Source organism: Anastrepha obliqua, chromosome 6, assembly GCF_027943255.1.
Source record: "Anastrepha obliqua isolate idAnaObli1 chromosome 6, idAnaObli1_1.0, whole genome shotgun sequence".
NCBI classification, from domain to species: Eukaryota; Metazoa; Arthropoda; class Insecta; order Diptera; family Tephritidae; genus Anastrepha; species Anastrepha obliqua.
In genome coordinates, this window is record NC_072897.1 from 7089083 (window position 1) to 7106183 (window position 17101).

Below are 17101 nucleotides of genomic sequence, written 5' to 3' on the forward strand. Positions count from 1 at the left end.
CTGTCTGTGAAAAAATTTTTTAGAACAATATTAGGTATGGTGGCCGCCTTAGCCGAATGGGTTGGTGCGTGACTACCATTCGGAATTCAGAGAGAACGTAGGTTCGAGTCTCGGTGAAAGACCAAAATGAAGAAAAAGTTTTTTCTAATAGCGTTCGCCCCTCGGAAGGCAATGGCAAACCTCCGAGTGTATTTCTGCCATAAAAAAGTTTTTCATAAAAAATATCTTCCGTTCGGAGTCGGCTTAAAACTGTAGGTCCCTTCATTTGTGGAACAACATCAAGACGCACACCACAAATAGGAGGAGGAGCTAGGCCAAACACCCAGAAAGGGTGTACGCGCCAAATATATATAGGTACATATTATATTTATAATAGATGAAATTAAAGATATAGCACAACACACATAAATAGATTACACTGTCATCCTAACGCTCACGCTATCAACTTGTTAGACAACAGCGAAGAAACACAACGACTAAGCTACTTGCTGCTATTTTAAGCACCTTACTGTACGCGCCTGCGCACCCGCAAGACATATTTATTTACATATATTACATGAGTACAGACATATATACGGAGCCGCGACTACTCGACATGACAAAAATTGAAGATTCACCAAATATTGGTAAATAATTCTTATTAGAGCGGGGGCTGTATGGAGTTGAGTGTGCAAAATGTGAGGACCGCATTCTATAAATAGTTTTGAACTCAGAAAAGCTTGCAGATTATGATTCTGGATGTTGCCGGGAGATTTGATGGTCCATCTTTTGTTTTTACCCCACCCCTCTAGTATTCAAGTAAATGGACTGAACAAGTGCTTTGAAACCATTTCAATGATTGTTTTAGTGATACTCGTAAAATTCAATTATTTCTTATGATTAAAGATAATTTTAGTTAGTCAATAAAAAAAAGTAAAAAATAAAACACATATTTTTGATAAAAAATGATTTTATAGGAAAAAGAACATTTTAACATAAGTCATACAAAAAAATATATTGTAAATAATTCATCTTTTTTATTTTGGCAGTTATTATTAATATATTTGCACAACGAAATACAATTTAGTTGTAACTTTTTGCAAGAACAAGCAAATGACAATAAGATGTACATTTGCAGGGTTGAATTAACAATTCCGGTAATGGCCGCTTCGTCAATTGTCGTGGATACAATTTATCATCTTTTTTTTCATAGCCTAATAAGGTGTAATCAATAGGCTGTAGTACTGTTTGGTCAAAACTTATCCATATATATGTTTGTGCTGAAGCTCTTAATAAATGTAAATGTAGAGCATCTGATGTGCAAATTACTTTTAATAAATTTAATCCGAAGCCGATATTTTGACAAATTAATTTATAGCGAAGTTCATCAGCAGTTAATGTTTTTTTTTTGAGAAAAGATAGGTGCAAATAGTTTCTAATTCCGTTAACTGCTCGACTGTTAGGTATGGATTTCCTAAATGCCTTAGACCATTTTGCACAAAATCCAACGATGCAGCTTTTAAACTATTTTTTTTTTAGCCCAATCTACTAGTTGAATCGCAACCACTTAGAGAGTGTAATGCTGGCAAAATACGAGAAATGTTTTCGCCAAGGGATTGAGCAGCTAAATCTCACCCTGAAATGTATTTTTTCTTATAAGAACCTTCAAACCATAGACCTAAACAACCTAGACGTGTTAGATTATTCCAAAAGTAAATTCCAAGAATAAAAACATCTGTACCAGCACAGAATTATGATATGAGCAGAATGTTTTTTTACTGTGAAATATGTGACAAAACGTCTTTGAATCTGCTTCTAAATTGAAGCAGTATTTCCGCGCAGAGAAAGAAAAAATCGTGTCGATGTAATTCACGTTTTTATTCTAAGTGCCGTTTTTACATTTTTGACATCGCCTACTATCTAATGTATAATTGTACAAGTACAAAGTTTCATGTAAGTGAAGTACAATTGTTCGTATAAGAGAGCAGGATTGAATTGCAGAGTTGTATTTAGAATTCAACAAACGCCCCTTCAAACCAAGTCCGTATATTTAAAAATTCAAGCTTACATTTCCATATTTATTAAGTTACAATTCTCAACTTGCTTCTGCTTCCCCAACGCTTTGGTAAGTATGTCGGCTGCATTCTCATTTGTCGGAACATACTCGACCTCAATTTGTCCGCATTCGTGTTTCTCTCGTATATAATGGTATCGAATGTCGATGTGTTTGCTTCGTTTCTGCACCATGGGATCTTTCACCATAAATTGCGCACTCTGGTTGTCACACAAAATCAAAGTAGGGCCTCTCGTATATTCCAAGTAACCCAACTCATTCAACAGACCACGAAGAAAAACTATTTCTTTAGTACCTTGGCATAATGCTATGTACTCAGCTTCCCTCGAACTTAACGCAACCACAGACTGCTTTCGCGACTCCCAAGCTATTGCTCCACCAGCCATTCTAACAAAATAACCTGTATAGGACTTTCTGTCCAAGCTGTCGCTACCCCAGTCAGCGTCTGTGAAACACAAAAAATTTTCAAAATTAGCAGAAAAAGTTAATTCACCATAAGGGGTTTTCTTCAAATATCGAAGAACGTATTTTGCCAACTGCATGTGCTCTGTATGCGGATGTGAATTATATTGAGATAACTTTGACACCACATGCGCGATATCCGGACGAGATATGACAGCCAGATACATCAGCCCGCCAATAAGACTTTGGTAGTCCTTCGCCTTCAAGTCACTGCACTGCTTGTCACATTTATGAAGCACCGTGCCTGGAGCCCATGGAGTTGCCGCTGGTTTACAATCTTCCATGCCCCAATGTTGAAGAAGTTGCTGGACATATTGCTTCTGATGTATGTGTAGTAATGTCACCGCAATCACCATCCCGTTCAACTTCCATCCCCAAATAAAATGATATCTGTCCGCGATCGACCGCTTCAATGTATTGATTCAACGCTTCTATTATACTACGTATCTCATGCTTGTTTGAGCATGTCAAGATCATATCGTCTACGTAGAGACCAATAATACTAACATTCGCATTACCACGACGAATATAAACCGATGGATCCGACTTGAACCTTACGAATCCCATCTTCACCAATATTTGCGTAAATTTCCGGTTCCATTCTCGACCGGCTTGCTTCAGGCCATATAAAGCCTTTTTAAGTCTGCATACCTTATTAACGTTTTTCGAGTCTCCAAACATTGGTGGCTGACACATATAAACCGTCTCCTTCAAATCGCCGTTCAAGTATGCAGCAACAATGTCTATGTGGTTAACTAGCAACTTGTGTTTCGCGGCCAATGCCAAAATTGTTGAATGACGTACCACCGGCGCAAATGTTTCGCAGTAATCCACGTTATATTTTTGTGCGCAACCCATCGCAACTAGCCTCGCCTTAAACTTCTCAATTGAGCCATCCGGATTACGTTTTATTGCAAAACCCATTTACAGCTGATAACATTTTTATGAGCTGGTCGATCCACCAAGTCCCATGTTGCGTTCCGCGCCAACAATTCATACTTTACTCTCATTGCCTCTTTCCACCTGTCAGCATCTTTAGAGTTTAGCGCCTCACTGACCGTGTTCGGATTTTCAATAACAGAGTTCAGCATCTCCGGACCAGCCTCTGTACAATAGACTTTTCTAGGCCTTCCTACACCTCCTGTACGCACCATTTTTGGCCTTCCTCGCTTCCTCTTGTTATTGTTTACAGCAACAGCCTCCTCGCAATCAGACTCAGTCTCAGCTCTTTCATGTTCTTCACGCTCGCTGCCTTCGTCTTCACGCTCGTCATGTCTGTCTTCGCTTACTAACGCATCTTCAGCGCTACTTGGTTTTGCTTGAAGTTCAATAAAAAATGGTTCTTCATTGACATCACTGTCCCTTAAATTTAATTCAAATGAATTTTCAAAAAATATAGCATCACGTGCAATTGTGATTTGATTCGCTTGTAAGTTAATTAATCTATAACCTTTCGTAGTTGGGTGATAGCCAACAAACTTTAGCTTAACCCCTTTCGGCAAAAACTTACTACCGCGTGGTCTTGGCCCCTTTTGCAGAACCACTGCATCACAACCAAACGTACGTAGATGTGCAACCGATGGTTTCCGCCCATGCCATTTCTCGTAAGGTGTAACTGCACCTAAAACTTTTGTAGGACACCTGTTTCTAATATAATATACACCGCCGTGCTTACCGCTTCAGCCCATATTGATTGTGGCATTTTAGAAGAGCTTAATAAACATCGCGCCATTTCCACCAAAGTTCTGTTGGCTCTTTCAGCCACACCGTTGTAACCAATTTTCAAACTGAGAGTTCACGAATTCTCTCCCATTGTCACTACGAATCGTTTTTATTTTGAGGCCAGTCTGCTTCTCCGCGGTTGCAGCAAAAAGTTTAAACATATAAAATACTTCGGATTTTCTTTTTAAAAATAAACTTCAGTATATCGCGAGTAATCATCTATAAACGTGATAAAATACGATGCACCACCAACCGAATTCACACCCATAGGCCCGCACAAGTCCGTACGTACAAGTTCCAATACACTTTTTGCGTAAACGCCGCTATAGCTCACATAAGGCTTACTATGGATTTTGCATACCGCGCACATAAAGCATTCAATGTTTTTTGAAATTTTAAAGTTCAAACCATTTACCATATTCATTTTTGAAAGTTTATTTAAATCATTTGTATTTATGTGGCCAAACCGCTTATGCCAATCACTCGCGTCATCACTAACCCCATTTACACAGTCCGCACTTTTGTTCACTAAAACGTTAGCAACATATATGCCATTTTCCAATGCACCAGCAAGAATTGTTTTTTATTTTTGTTTTACATTATGGCATTATTTTCTGTAAATGTGATGACATTTCCACTCTCCGCAGTTTTAGCGATGGAAAAAAAATTGGAATGTAGATCAGGTACATACCAAACGTCTCTCAAATTAACAGTTGTGTACTTTGTTTTGAGATTAACCGTGCCCCTTCCGCGTGCATAAACGCAAGCACCTGAAGCTAAAACTATTCTATGTTTAACACAAACAAGAGAACTAAACAAATTAGCATTTTTGCACATGTGAGACGTTGCGCCACTGTCGATTATCCAAGTCTCGCTCAAACTCTCCTCTTTCTCTACTAACGACCAAGCTTTATCATCTACGAGTGAATTATTAGATTGAAAAGTGCACTGAGAACGTATATGACCTCTCCGTCCACACTTAAAGCACTTTATGTTGTTGTTGTACCTGCTGGAAGTTGTGCTTTCGTTCGCTCTTCCATTTTCCTTTTGTCTTGTTCTGCTGCTGTTACCGCTGCCAGCGCCTCTGCCGCTACCGACACCAATCTCACTCCTTACGCCTCTGCCGCTGCTGCTTTTATTTCGAAAAATTCCAACGCGCCTTTTCGATTCGTTTGCCGAAAAAGCCGTTTCTGCGCTACTGCATTTGTCGCCGTGCCTTTGCTCCTCTTCCAGAATCCTAGATACGAGATTATCCAATTTCGGCAATGCGTCCCTGCTTTCGATTGCCACCACAAAATTGTCCATTTCGTCTGGTAATGAACAAAGCAACAAAATTGATAAAAAGTCGTCCTCCATGGATATGCCAACTTCTTTTAAGTCATCTACAATACAGCAGAACTCCTTCAATTGAGCTGAAAACTTCTCGCTGCTTCTGAATTGAAATCGGATAAGTTTTTTAAATAGGTTCACTTTCCTACACGCTGTATTTGCCTTGTAGAGCGCGTTCAACGTGTCCCATGCACTTTTTGCTGTGGTACAGTTTTTAATATGTATCAGCTCACTTGGCTTGACGCTCAACGTTATAGTAGCGAGAGCCTTTCTGTCGCATACTATCCAGATGGTCTTTCCAGGCTCCTCCTCCGGACACTTATCCACGACTGCACTCCACAAATCTAGAGTAATCAGTAAACTCTTCAACTGAATACACCAAGTGGTATAATTTTCCCCACTTAATTTGTCGATGTTGGCTAAAGTGTTAGCCATTTTACCGCGACTATTGCTTTTAACACCGGATAAGCAAATCAACCGAATTATTACCACTTCTATTTATGTATGTTGACCGTGAACTTAGAAACCCAAGTCGATACCTGGGCCCATAACCATTTGAAGCAGTATTTCCGCGCAGAGAAAGAAAAAATCGTGCCGATGTAATTCACGTTTTTATTCTAAGTGCCGTTTTTACATTTTTGGCATCGCCTACTATCTAATGTATAATTGTACAAGTACAAAGTTTCATGTAAGTGAAGTACAATTGTTCGTATAAGAGAGCAGGATTGGTTTGCAGAGTTGTATTTAGAATTCAACATAAATGATTCGAATTCAAATCAGTTACTTCAAAAAATAAAGAGTTTTGTAATATAAAACATTTTGTTGGCTCATCAAACTTCTATTACTCGTGCATATTTAGGAGCTTCATTATAGAGAAATCAAACGAGCTGTAACTGATTTTCAGTGCTTGAAAAGAAATTATTACAATTAGTTGGAATTTTAGTGTGATCGTTTGAAATTATAAAATTTTTAATATTTTGACCTTTACTCCGTAAAGTTGATTCCAAATATTTTATAGAAATGTCATCATATCTGTCATATACAATATCGACTCATTTACATTTAGTTGCAAGAAAAGAGTATGGATTTTATTGAAGAATGCGTCAGCAAAATCAGCAAATGTGTTGAATTTTTTTAATTGGATTCGATGAACAAGTGCCATACCATCAACAATATAAATTTTTGGAGTTTGTAAATTTCATGTGCAAGTTCCGATTTTGGAGATTTTCTGTAAAATCCTTCCGCGTCAAAAACGTATTTGCAGTACTCCAAAATTTCGTAAGATGCTAAAATTTTTGTGTCTAATTCTCGTTGATTAGCCAACATATGTAAATGTTTTTTGAAAGAGACTTATATCTGTTGCATCTTGCAACTTTTTACTAGAAATATTTTTACTTCCTTTCTCAGAAGTAGTTACAAAGTTATCAAATTTCGTTTTTTTAATAGGATCGGATATTTTTTTATTATTCTGAACAAATCGTTCATTTTCATACGTTCTTAACATAGACTCACCGTTTTCTACAATATTTAACAAACATTGCGAAGATGATTCATCAGCAAGCTGACCGGTGTAGATATTTCGAAGCGCGCGGTTCTCGGTGTCATTGTAAGGATTACAAGCATTGAAATACTCGTACTTTATGATATTTTGAATATCTTTTTCGTCTTTATTGATCCTGGGTTGCGTCCATTCTTTATGATAATTAATGTCTCTTGTATTCCGAGATATGAAGAAAGAGCCTCGTGAATACTGTTTTTAAAAGGATAAAGGAGCACCCATCTCTGCTTCGCATCTTCATTTTTAGTCATACCTATTAAGCTTATCGTGAAGTATATGTATATCATGAAACACTGATAACGCTCGTCGATTGTAATTTTCACTTATTTTTTTATTTTTAGCACTGAACAAAGCTTGCATAAAAATTTTCCAATCATTCGGTAAATGATTTTTCTTTTAAAATTGTTCTATTAAAGTTTCATCACATAAAAACCCATTTGGTATTACTTCAGTACTTAATATTTCTTTACGAAGTTGTTTGGCCACTTGAACAATGGAGTTTGTTGAAGTTCTGGTACGAATATGTTCAATGACTTAATCCAGTGGTATGTTGCCCATAAACATGAATGATGATTTCGATCGATCATTTGGATATGAAAATAAAACGTTTTCACCATACTTATCTATTAGAAGTGATTTAATATCACGATTTTCTACAACTGCATATTCTATGGTATGTCAGTGAGTTCAGTTAGTCGCTTAACTAATGATGACACTTCAAAAGAGTGAGTTGTTAATTTATATTTTATTTCATTAATCAGCTTCACAAATGCCTCTATAAGAATGTTATGTGGTATTTTATTTGGAGGTCTACTTGCTGGAATTGCTGAGTTTCTTCGTAGTCGTAGATAATCACGACAACAGTGTTTATGATACCTTACTTCCATTGCAAATAAATCGGCTGGATGTTCGCAAGTGTCAATTTGTGTAAAAACATCATCTTGTCTTTTTCGGGCAGTATTTAAGATTTGTCCCGCTGCTGACATTTCGGAGCACAAATAAAGTGTTTTGTTTTTATTTCTTGTTTGTTTACCACAGATTAAACATTTTAGATCTTTATTAAACTTTAAATTTGTTCTGACCTTCGAGTGCCTTGAGTACCTGACACACTAGCTTCTGCAGAGCAAGTAGAAATATCAACATTCTCCTGCTTTTGTAGTGCAAATTCTCGACGTCTTATCTTCTCTTCGCTAATGTAACTTGGCATACAAGTTCGATGCCAAGTACATTTATATTCATTAAAGTCTGCATTATTTTTAATTTTCTCACTAATGTCATCTTTTCTCCGATCTGCTGCTCTCTGAATATTTATAAATGATTGTGGTTTTGGATTCATCACTAAATTACCCGTTTCTTCACAAAACAAACACGAAATTTCGTATAGTTTTCGTTTCTTTATATTTATCCCTTCTAAAGACATTGTCCATGTGTTTATTAAAACAAAACAGTAATAAAACACTGAATTATAAGAAAACTTAACTAAAAAATTTATGTGATTACGAAAAAATAAACCGTCATGCGCCACGAAATATTTTCTACTGACTAATACGAGTGCTATGACGCAATAACGCTTGAACAAGGTGAAGGGCGGGGGAAAGGGATGGGACCATCACAGCTGCCGGCAACATGTTTTTTTTTTTTTGTGTAGGGTCTCAGGTAAAAGAATTTCAGCATTGTTGCCGGGCCTCAAATTTTGCATACTCAATGTCCTTTAGCGCCTGCACTATATAAGAAATATTCCAATATTGACTATTCTCTCGAATGGTCGCCAGAGATTTCTTTAATTTAATATGTAAATTTTTGCAATCGTTCAGGAAAATTGGCATATGGGCGGCTCAGGGATGTCCAATGCGTTCGTTATATGCATGAATTATATTGCTCTTAGAAATATGAGCTCGTTATTGTATACAATATTTGAGACTGTTCAGGCCCTCGCGACTAAAAGAATCATGGCCGCTGCGACTGTGTCTACGAAAGTATTTTGTTTTTTTAGTCACTAGGCTTAGAATTTTAGCTTTGGGGACATACGTATCAGAGACCTGCATGGCTCACTGTTTTCTTGAGTTGTTCATACGCTAAATTTCTTGCTCACATTCAGTCAATTGAACCAAAATATTTGGGCAAGTGCAGTCAGCTCATGCAGGCGAACGCGTAGTTCAGCTCAGTCAACACGTATGATCTAATGTCTTCGGCTCAAATCTAATCATTGAACAAAAAGCAGCATTGAATGAAATTAGCATCGGCCTTTGCGTTCAAACGATCAAACTTGTTCAAAGAAGTAATTGTCATTATGGTAAATAGCACATGTTCGAGCAAACGAGCGTTGGCGTACAATATACGTTGTAAATTGCGTTTCGTATTATAAGAAAAAATGAATTGCAATGTTTTCCTTATTTATATTATTTTCTTTCGTGTTTTACTATAAGTTTTAAGAAAAAAAAAACAAATGTGCTTTAAAATTTTGTTTTTACTTTGCTATCGTTACATGCAAAAACTCATGCGGAATCATACGTGTTCAAACCGGCTCATTTGGCTCTATAGCCCTTTTATTCTTGCTCAAAAAAATTAATGTAGAGCCGAACGAGCAAATACCCGAAACGGCTGATATGAAGACGATTGGTGATAACATCGGAGAGCTAAAACGCAGCACATGATTTGATTGAGCTGAAATAAACAATGACAATAACTTATTTGAACAAATTCGATCGTTTGAACGCAAAGGCCTGTTTTTTTGTTCAAGCGAAGCGTATGAATGTTTTACATTCAATCGGTGCAGTTCTCTGATACGTATGTTGAGGAATGAAGTGAGTGCGCTGTGTTTTTGTTGTGTTCTAGAACACAACGCTTACTGCGGCATTTGCGTCTACCAAGGTATTTTGTTTTTGTAGGTACAATATTCGAAATATCGACTGGTGCAAGACAAAAGTGCACGGAAGCAAGAAGGGAGTGCTGTGCTCTCGTAAATATATATGTAGGTATGTATGAACGTGCACGTATGTAGTTACATATGAATCCAATTATTTTGTAGGAAGTTGAGAAGGCAAGTAGATACATCCAACACTTGTTTTACACGGTAGATACGTTCCTTAGAAAAGCGTGCAAACAAACATCGTGTAAAAGAAACCATGTAAAAAAATACATGCGACATTTAGTAAATTTGGGGATATGTTCCACAACTTTAAAAAATCGCGTAAGATGAAAAGACTTGAAATATTTTCCTAAAAAACCGTGCAAAAGAAGTAATAATGAAATCCATATTTATAACAAAAATTAAAGATAGTATACGGTGAAAATTTGATCCTTAAGTACAATAGATAAAAATTCAAATTGAAATTAGGAATAAAAAGCAATTTTGCAACTATTCATCGCTACTTTATGAATTGTTTTTTATTACGGACTGCTCCAGAAATGCTACCATCAGTAGATATGTCAGATATTTCTAGCACAACTGTCGGGTTTGATTCAAAGGCAGAATTTCATTCGTTATTAACGCCCTCTACTGGTTTTTTTGTTGTTATAAAGTCTGTTAATAGCGGCTGTTTTTTTTTTTTTTTGGTTTCTCAAGTTGCTTATATGTACAATATAATACAATATAATTCTTGATATCCAGTTATGCAAAAGTTAAGATTACGTTGAAATTTTAATCCACGCTCCATGTCAGGAACATGAGTAAGAAACCCCCGCGAATTAAATCAGCCGTTAATAGTTGAACTTCACCTTCGTTTTCATCATTACCTGCTTCTTTATTATCACAAACTGTCATAAATTCGATCAAATCGTCCTCATCCAAAGGGTTTTCTCGCATTAATTCATCTATGTCGGCCTTTTGCATGCCGTTGAAACCTTCACCACCAATCGCATTCGATAGATTTATAATTTCAGAACCCACGGCTGATTTTTGTACTACGAAACCTCCACTTTTGACGCATTTGGCGTTGAGACGTGTCCGAAACACGGTTTTTCGCAAGCCGGCCGCGAGTCGCCGTTTGTGTGTTCGTGCGCGTCCGCGTAAGTCGAAGCGCGCATTCTGGAACAAAAAAATTAATTTTGATTAATCCTTTTCGAATTGCACGCATTTTTTTCCATACATAAGTGCACAGATGTTTATTACGTTAATATCCTTAAAAAATTTTCATCCCAGAGGCGCAGAAATTAGTTAAATTTTTAATTGTGTATTAAAAAAAAATTATTTACAACAACAAAACATCAAGTTTCGGAACAAAAATAACGTTTTTGGAAAATATCATCCTTTATCAGTCTGCCGTTGAAAAATCGTTGTAATCGGATACTTACTTTACGAGAAATGTGATAATTATTCAAGCGCTGCAAAAAACTTCGATAGTTAATAAAAAAAAACTATTTAGAATTTTACAACAAAGTTTTCTGAGTGTGCTTCTGGATGATAGAATTCAGTCCTGGCTGAATTTCATCGCAAAATATTCACTTTCGTAATTTTGTGGCCCACTTCGGAAAGCCTTACCCATTAAATACCAGTTTCTTCGTTGCCTGAAGACTTGCTGATGGTTCAAACTTCCGAAGCTGGTTGTATATTTTAAGCGCTTTGAATTTTATAATTTTCCCATCAATAGGTAAGTATATTTTTTTGCAAATCTTCCGTCCAAAACACCATGTGTTTTTCCGTTTTCTCCAAGAGAGGATTATGTATGTACGGCTGCTGTGAGTCAAGATGCACAAAACAGCAACAAGCAGCTTATAATAAGTTCTGTCCCGGCATATTTCGACGGCATTATTTTTTGTTCTCTCGTGGTATATCTATATTACTAACTATATTCCTTTACATATGTGGTTCTCCAGTTAGTAAAAAGTGCACAAAAGCATATTTACCTATATAGCCGCAAAGTAATAAATTTGAATTTAAAATTTCTGAAACAGGAGTGCGACTTATTTGGAGACTCCTATGCATACACTTAGCCTTCGGATGAAAGTAAAGTGCCAAATATTTAATACTGAAGAAGTCACTGAAGCTTCTGTGAGTTTTATTGATGTACAGTATCGTTCATAACAATTTTTCCTCTTGAATATTAACATTCATATATCGAATAGTAATGCACTACTCCCTAGTAAAGACCTGAAAAGTTGTATAAATAAATTATGATACAGTTTTATTGATACTTCATAATTCACAATTATTGGCACAGTGCTGTGCCTTTGAATACGAGTTATATTCGCTGAGCAATTTCATCAAATCCAAGCCGGATATGTGTGTATATTCATATACCATATCATACCATATGTATGTATGTACAGTAGCTCACAGCTTATTTCATGCAGGCGAACTACTAAAACTTGGAATGCTGTATTTTGAAATCTAAAACTTTTTTTGAAAAAATTTAAATATTAAACAATTTATACGCAGTTGCAGTATAAGAAGAGTTGGTTGGTTGGTTGGTTGGTTAAAGTGGTGATTCTTCCAGAATCCAATTAGCGCTCCCGCACCATTTTGTTGCCAGATCCTCGTTACCAACTTGTTTAACGGTTATTTACAGCATAACTATATCCACTATTTTGAAATCTAAAACTTTTTTTGAAAAAATTTAAATATTAAACAATTTATACGCAGTTGCAGTATAAAAAAAGTTGGTTGGTTGGTTGGTTTGTTAAAGTGGTGATTCTTCCAGAATCCAACTAGCGCTCCCGCACCATTTTGCTGCCACATCCTCGTTACCAACTTGTTTAACGGTTATTTACAGCATAACTATATCCAGTCTGTGCGGTGAAGGAACCTCATTAGGGTTTTAACGTCTAAGCCAGATAGTTGTTCGACATTCTCGAACAGCGGTTGTCCCAGGGTTAACATTCTGTCCTTCCATAGGGAAGGGCATTCACGGAGGAAATGGAAGATTGTCTCCTTTTTCTCCGGTTGTTTGCAAATGTGACAGTATGTATTGTGAGGGATACCGATTTTGGCTGCTTGTTCTCCGATAGACCAAAAGCCAGTTATGACTGCCGTTAGTCTCCAGGCGTCCCGTCGTTTCATTCTTATTAATGCCGACGATTCCTTGAGGTTGTAGGTGGGCCATAACGTTCTGCTAATTTTGCATTTCGTCTGGACTTTCCACCTACAGTCCGCGATTCGGAGGTATTTTTCGAAAATTGTACTCTTGTCGAAGTTGTTTAGAGAGAATTTCTTATTCCATTTAAGCAGAAGGTATATCCAAAAGTCTTTCAAAGGTTTTTAACAGGAAAGACGAAAGACTGATTGGCCTATAGTCCTTCGCTGATTCATGTCCCCTCCTGCCTATTTTTGGAATGAAGACGACCTTGACTAGTTTCCAACTATCTGGAATATGACCTAGGTTTAAACACGCTTTAAAAATTGCCTCTAGCCATGGTGGGATACAGTCCAAGGTTTCCTGTAACATCTTTGGAATGATGCCATCTGGCCCTGGAGATTTAAAAGGTGAAAAAGATTTAATTGCCCATGCAACTTTCTCCTTTGTAGTTATTTCTTTTGCAAGATGCTGTGGATTATGTTGGCTCCGCCTGATACTTCCCCTCCCACTTTCGTGGACGCTGCACCCCAGGAAATGCGTGTTTAGCAGAAGTTCTAGCGATTCTTCTGTCGTAGCAGTCCAAGTACCATCAGGCTTCTTGACCCAAGAAGCCATTAAATGATCTTTGGACAGAACACGGCTAAGCCTGGCAGAAACCCTGGTGGATCCGATTGACGAACAAAATTCGCTCCAGCTCTCTTTCTTGGCGGCCCTAATTGCCTTCTTGTACTGTCTCCGACTCTCTTTGTACAATTGCCAATTTCCTGTCGAGTAGCTGAGGTTAAACGTTGATCTAGATTTATCCCTTAGTTTCGAGAGCTCACTGCTCAACCAAGGAGGATGGGATTTTTTGCTAAATTTTATGGGGCAGGACGTTTTGTAGGCCCTACTAATGCTTTCTCCAGTGTTGTGACCCTACTTTCAAGGTTTTCGGTGAGAGTGATTTTGAAGATGGGAATCTCTCTTTTCCTTTTATTGACTATGTTTCTGAACCTTTTCCAGTTGGTTCTTAGAGGAGTTCTATACGGTAAGGGCAGATCAACATTAAGATCCAGATCGTAAAGGATCCAACTGTGATTCGAATAACCTTTTATCAGAGACCCTCCAATTGTCTCACCTTACTGAACTGTTTTCAGACATTAGGGTAACATCGATCACTTCCTCCCATCCCCTGAAGTACACCGTACTTGGAAAGGTGAAAGTGGGAGTGTTACCCCTGTTACATACCGAAAAGTTAGTGTTAATTATGAAATCATAAAGAGACTCACCTCGGTCGTTTGTTTCGGAGCTTCCCCATAGAGCATGCCCTGCATTGGCATCGCATCTGAGAAGCAGAGTTTTGTTAGGGTTTTCCTGCACAAGTTTACTGGCCCCCTCAGGCGGTTCTGGTCTTTCGTGTGCCATTTATATAGAGGCAAGCGTTATTCTGACTCCGTCAGTGGCTTCCACCTCAACAGCCGTCACATCCTGTGATCTACATAATGGAATTAAAAATATGTCTAAGTGTTTTTTAGCTATAATACATGTTCTGGGATTACCTGCTACCCGTTTATAGTAGAGATTTTAGGATTTCCCAGTGAACCCTTTCACCTCGGTGCTCCGCACCCAGGGTTCCAGAATTAATACGATGTCCACGTCCTCCTCCGCCTGGAGAACGGTTAGTTTGTCCGTTGCAGACTGTGAATGCTGCAGATTAATTTGGACAACCTTTAAACCCATGTTTATTGGCTTCCTTTTTCGGACTCGGTGTCATCTAGCTGCATGCCAGTCAGCAGTTCGTTGGCACCATTGACCTCATCCTGCTCCTCTTCCGGGTTTGCAGAACGGAATATCTTCAGCTGGGTCTTCCTAATGCCAAACTGAAGTTTGTGTCCCACTTTCTCTAGTGGTTCCAGACTCTCTTCTGTAATTAGAAGGAGGAAAGACCTGCTGTGCCTTTGCGGAGTCTCCGCTTTGATGATCGACCAATCGGTCATAGGCACCGAGCGATTATGCGCCTGAACGTAGGGGATTAGTTGATTGGCTTCAAACTCCATGTTTGATACTCAGATGAGAGCCCTCGACCTTCGTGGAATCTCGCTAGCCTGAATTAGCTTGAGTTTCAAGCCTTCCTAGCTGTTCTGGATTTTACCAATCACGTTTGTCAGAAAATGCAGTGAGAATTGGTCATCGCATTTAATGACACGGTAACCGCGGACAACCTCCACCGAGTCGAAACCTGGTGTTTGGTCCCCCGGATTCGCCATAACATGGTCAACGACTATGCGAGACAACCGTGCCTCAATCTCTGACCATTTGTCAATCACTGGTTTTCCGCGGTTAGAGGTTTCGTCTACCAATGCCATTTGGAGATGGTCCCGTGCCACCTCACTAAATCGCTTGATACGTTTGGAGGCAACTACACCCTGATCCGATATCTTGTGCTTCTTTGTTACCTTCCCAGTTTCGTCATGCGAGCGGTTTCGTTTTTTGGCATCTGTCCTGTTGGCGGCTTGGAACGCCAAGTATTCATCAACCACCTTTTGACATCTTGCCTTGTCGGTCTCATCTTTGGGTCGAACTTTACCTTCGGTCTCGTTTTTTCGAATCCTGCCAAGGATAGCGAGAGACCTCTGGTAAAGTTTATACTTCGAGGGACCTTTATTGCCACGCTTATGCCCCATGGCTTTAGCGGATGTTGTTGGTTGACTTATAGTTGTTGGCGTACTGTGGCCCACAGCTTTTCCTCAACTGGCCTCCAGCCAAGAGCTCATCCTCTGAGGGTGCCCCAGTCATCCTAAATCGTCCTTGCTCGTACGTCTTGTCCAATTTGTTGACTGTTTTTTAAGTGCGTCCGTCACTTCCTCCCGTCTGTCTGTTTGCTTGTCCTGCAGTTCTGTCCGCGTGTTTGGTTTTTTATCAGTCCGTGCTGTCGATGCGTCAGTATGTTTTCCCGTCATTTTGTCCGTTTGTTCCGTGTTTGTTTTTCCGTCCGAATTTTGAGTTTTTTGTTTCTGCATTTCATCTGGTTCGTACGGTCACCTGCCCCGCCAAGGGAGCTGCGCATGTCGCCATGCGGTTGTTTCTCGTGGCCGATAAGGCAAGGTGCCAAAAGGTGGTCGATGAGTATTTGGCGTTCCAGGCCACCCAGAAGGCAGAAGCCGTGAAACGCAATCGTTCGCAGGACTAATGCGACAAACCTACGAAGAAGCACAAAGTGTCGGTTCACACTGCTTCAATACCGAAGCCAGCCAAACGCACATTTAATGAGGTAGCACGGGATTACCTGCAAATAGCGTTGGTTGATGAAATAACGAACCGTGATAAACCTGCATCAGGGAAGTGGTCCTAAATTAAGGCGCGGCTGTCTCGCATTGTCTTCGATCACGTCAAGGAAAACCCGGAGGGTCAAGTGCCAGGACTTGATTCAGTGGAGGTGGTCCACGATGAGGTGAAGTGCGATGATCAACTCTCTCTTAACTTCCGGCAAACAGCTGTGGGCAAGATCCAGAACGACTGGTAAGGTTTGAGGCTTACACTAATCCCGGCCAGCGAAATCCCTCGACGGCCGAGGGCTCGCATCTGGATACCGAACTAATTCCATACTTGCAGGTACACAACCGCATTGTTTCGATGGATACGGAAAGCGGAGGCTCCAAAAAAAACCGTGGAGGCTCCGCAAAAGAACAGTGTGTCCTTCCTTCTCCAAATATCGGAGGAGAGCATCGAGCCACTGGGAAAAGTGGACAACAAACTTTGGTTTGGCGTCAGGAAAACGCAACTGAAGAAATTCCGCTCTGCAAATTCGGAGGATGAACAGGACGAGGTTGACGGCGCCACATCTACCAAAAGCGATGGCGCTAACGAGCAGCACCCGGGAGTGCAGCTTGGCGACGCCACTAAATTGTAAAACGACCGGCAGCATGGGTCTCAAGGTTGTCCAAATAAACTTGCAGCACTCGCGGACTCCAACCGTTCTCCTGG

The 17101-nt window shown here is 39.2% G+C and overlaps 1 protein-coding gene across 1 annotated transcript; it reads right to left on the reverse strand.

The window, feature by feature from the left end:
* Window positions 1-15249: 15249 nt before the first annotated feature.
* LOC129250068 (uncharacterized) lies at window positions 15250-15801 on the reverse strand. The gene has a single exon (XM_054889713.1). It carries the CDS (start codon window positions 15799-15801, stop codon window positions 15250-15252), a length of 552 nt encoding a protein of 183 aa, XP_054745688.1.
* Window positions 15802-17101: the final 1300 nt, after the last annotated feature.

Excerpts from the sequence above, each read along its gene's own strand:
- LOC129250068 (XM_054889713.1), bottom strand. The coding sequence starts at position 15,801 with ATGGGGCATAAGCGTGGCAATAAAGGTCCCTCGAAGTATAAACTTTAC.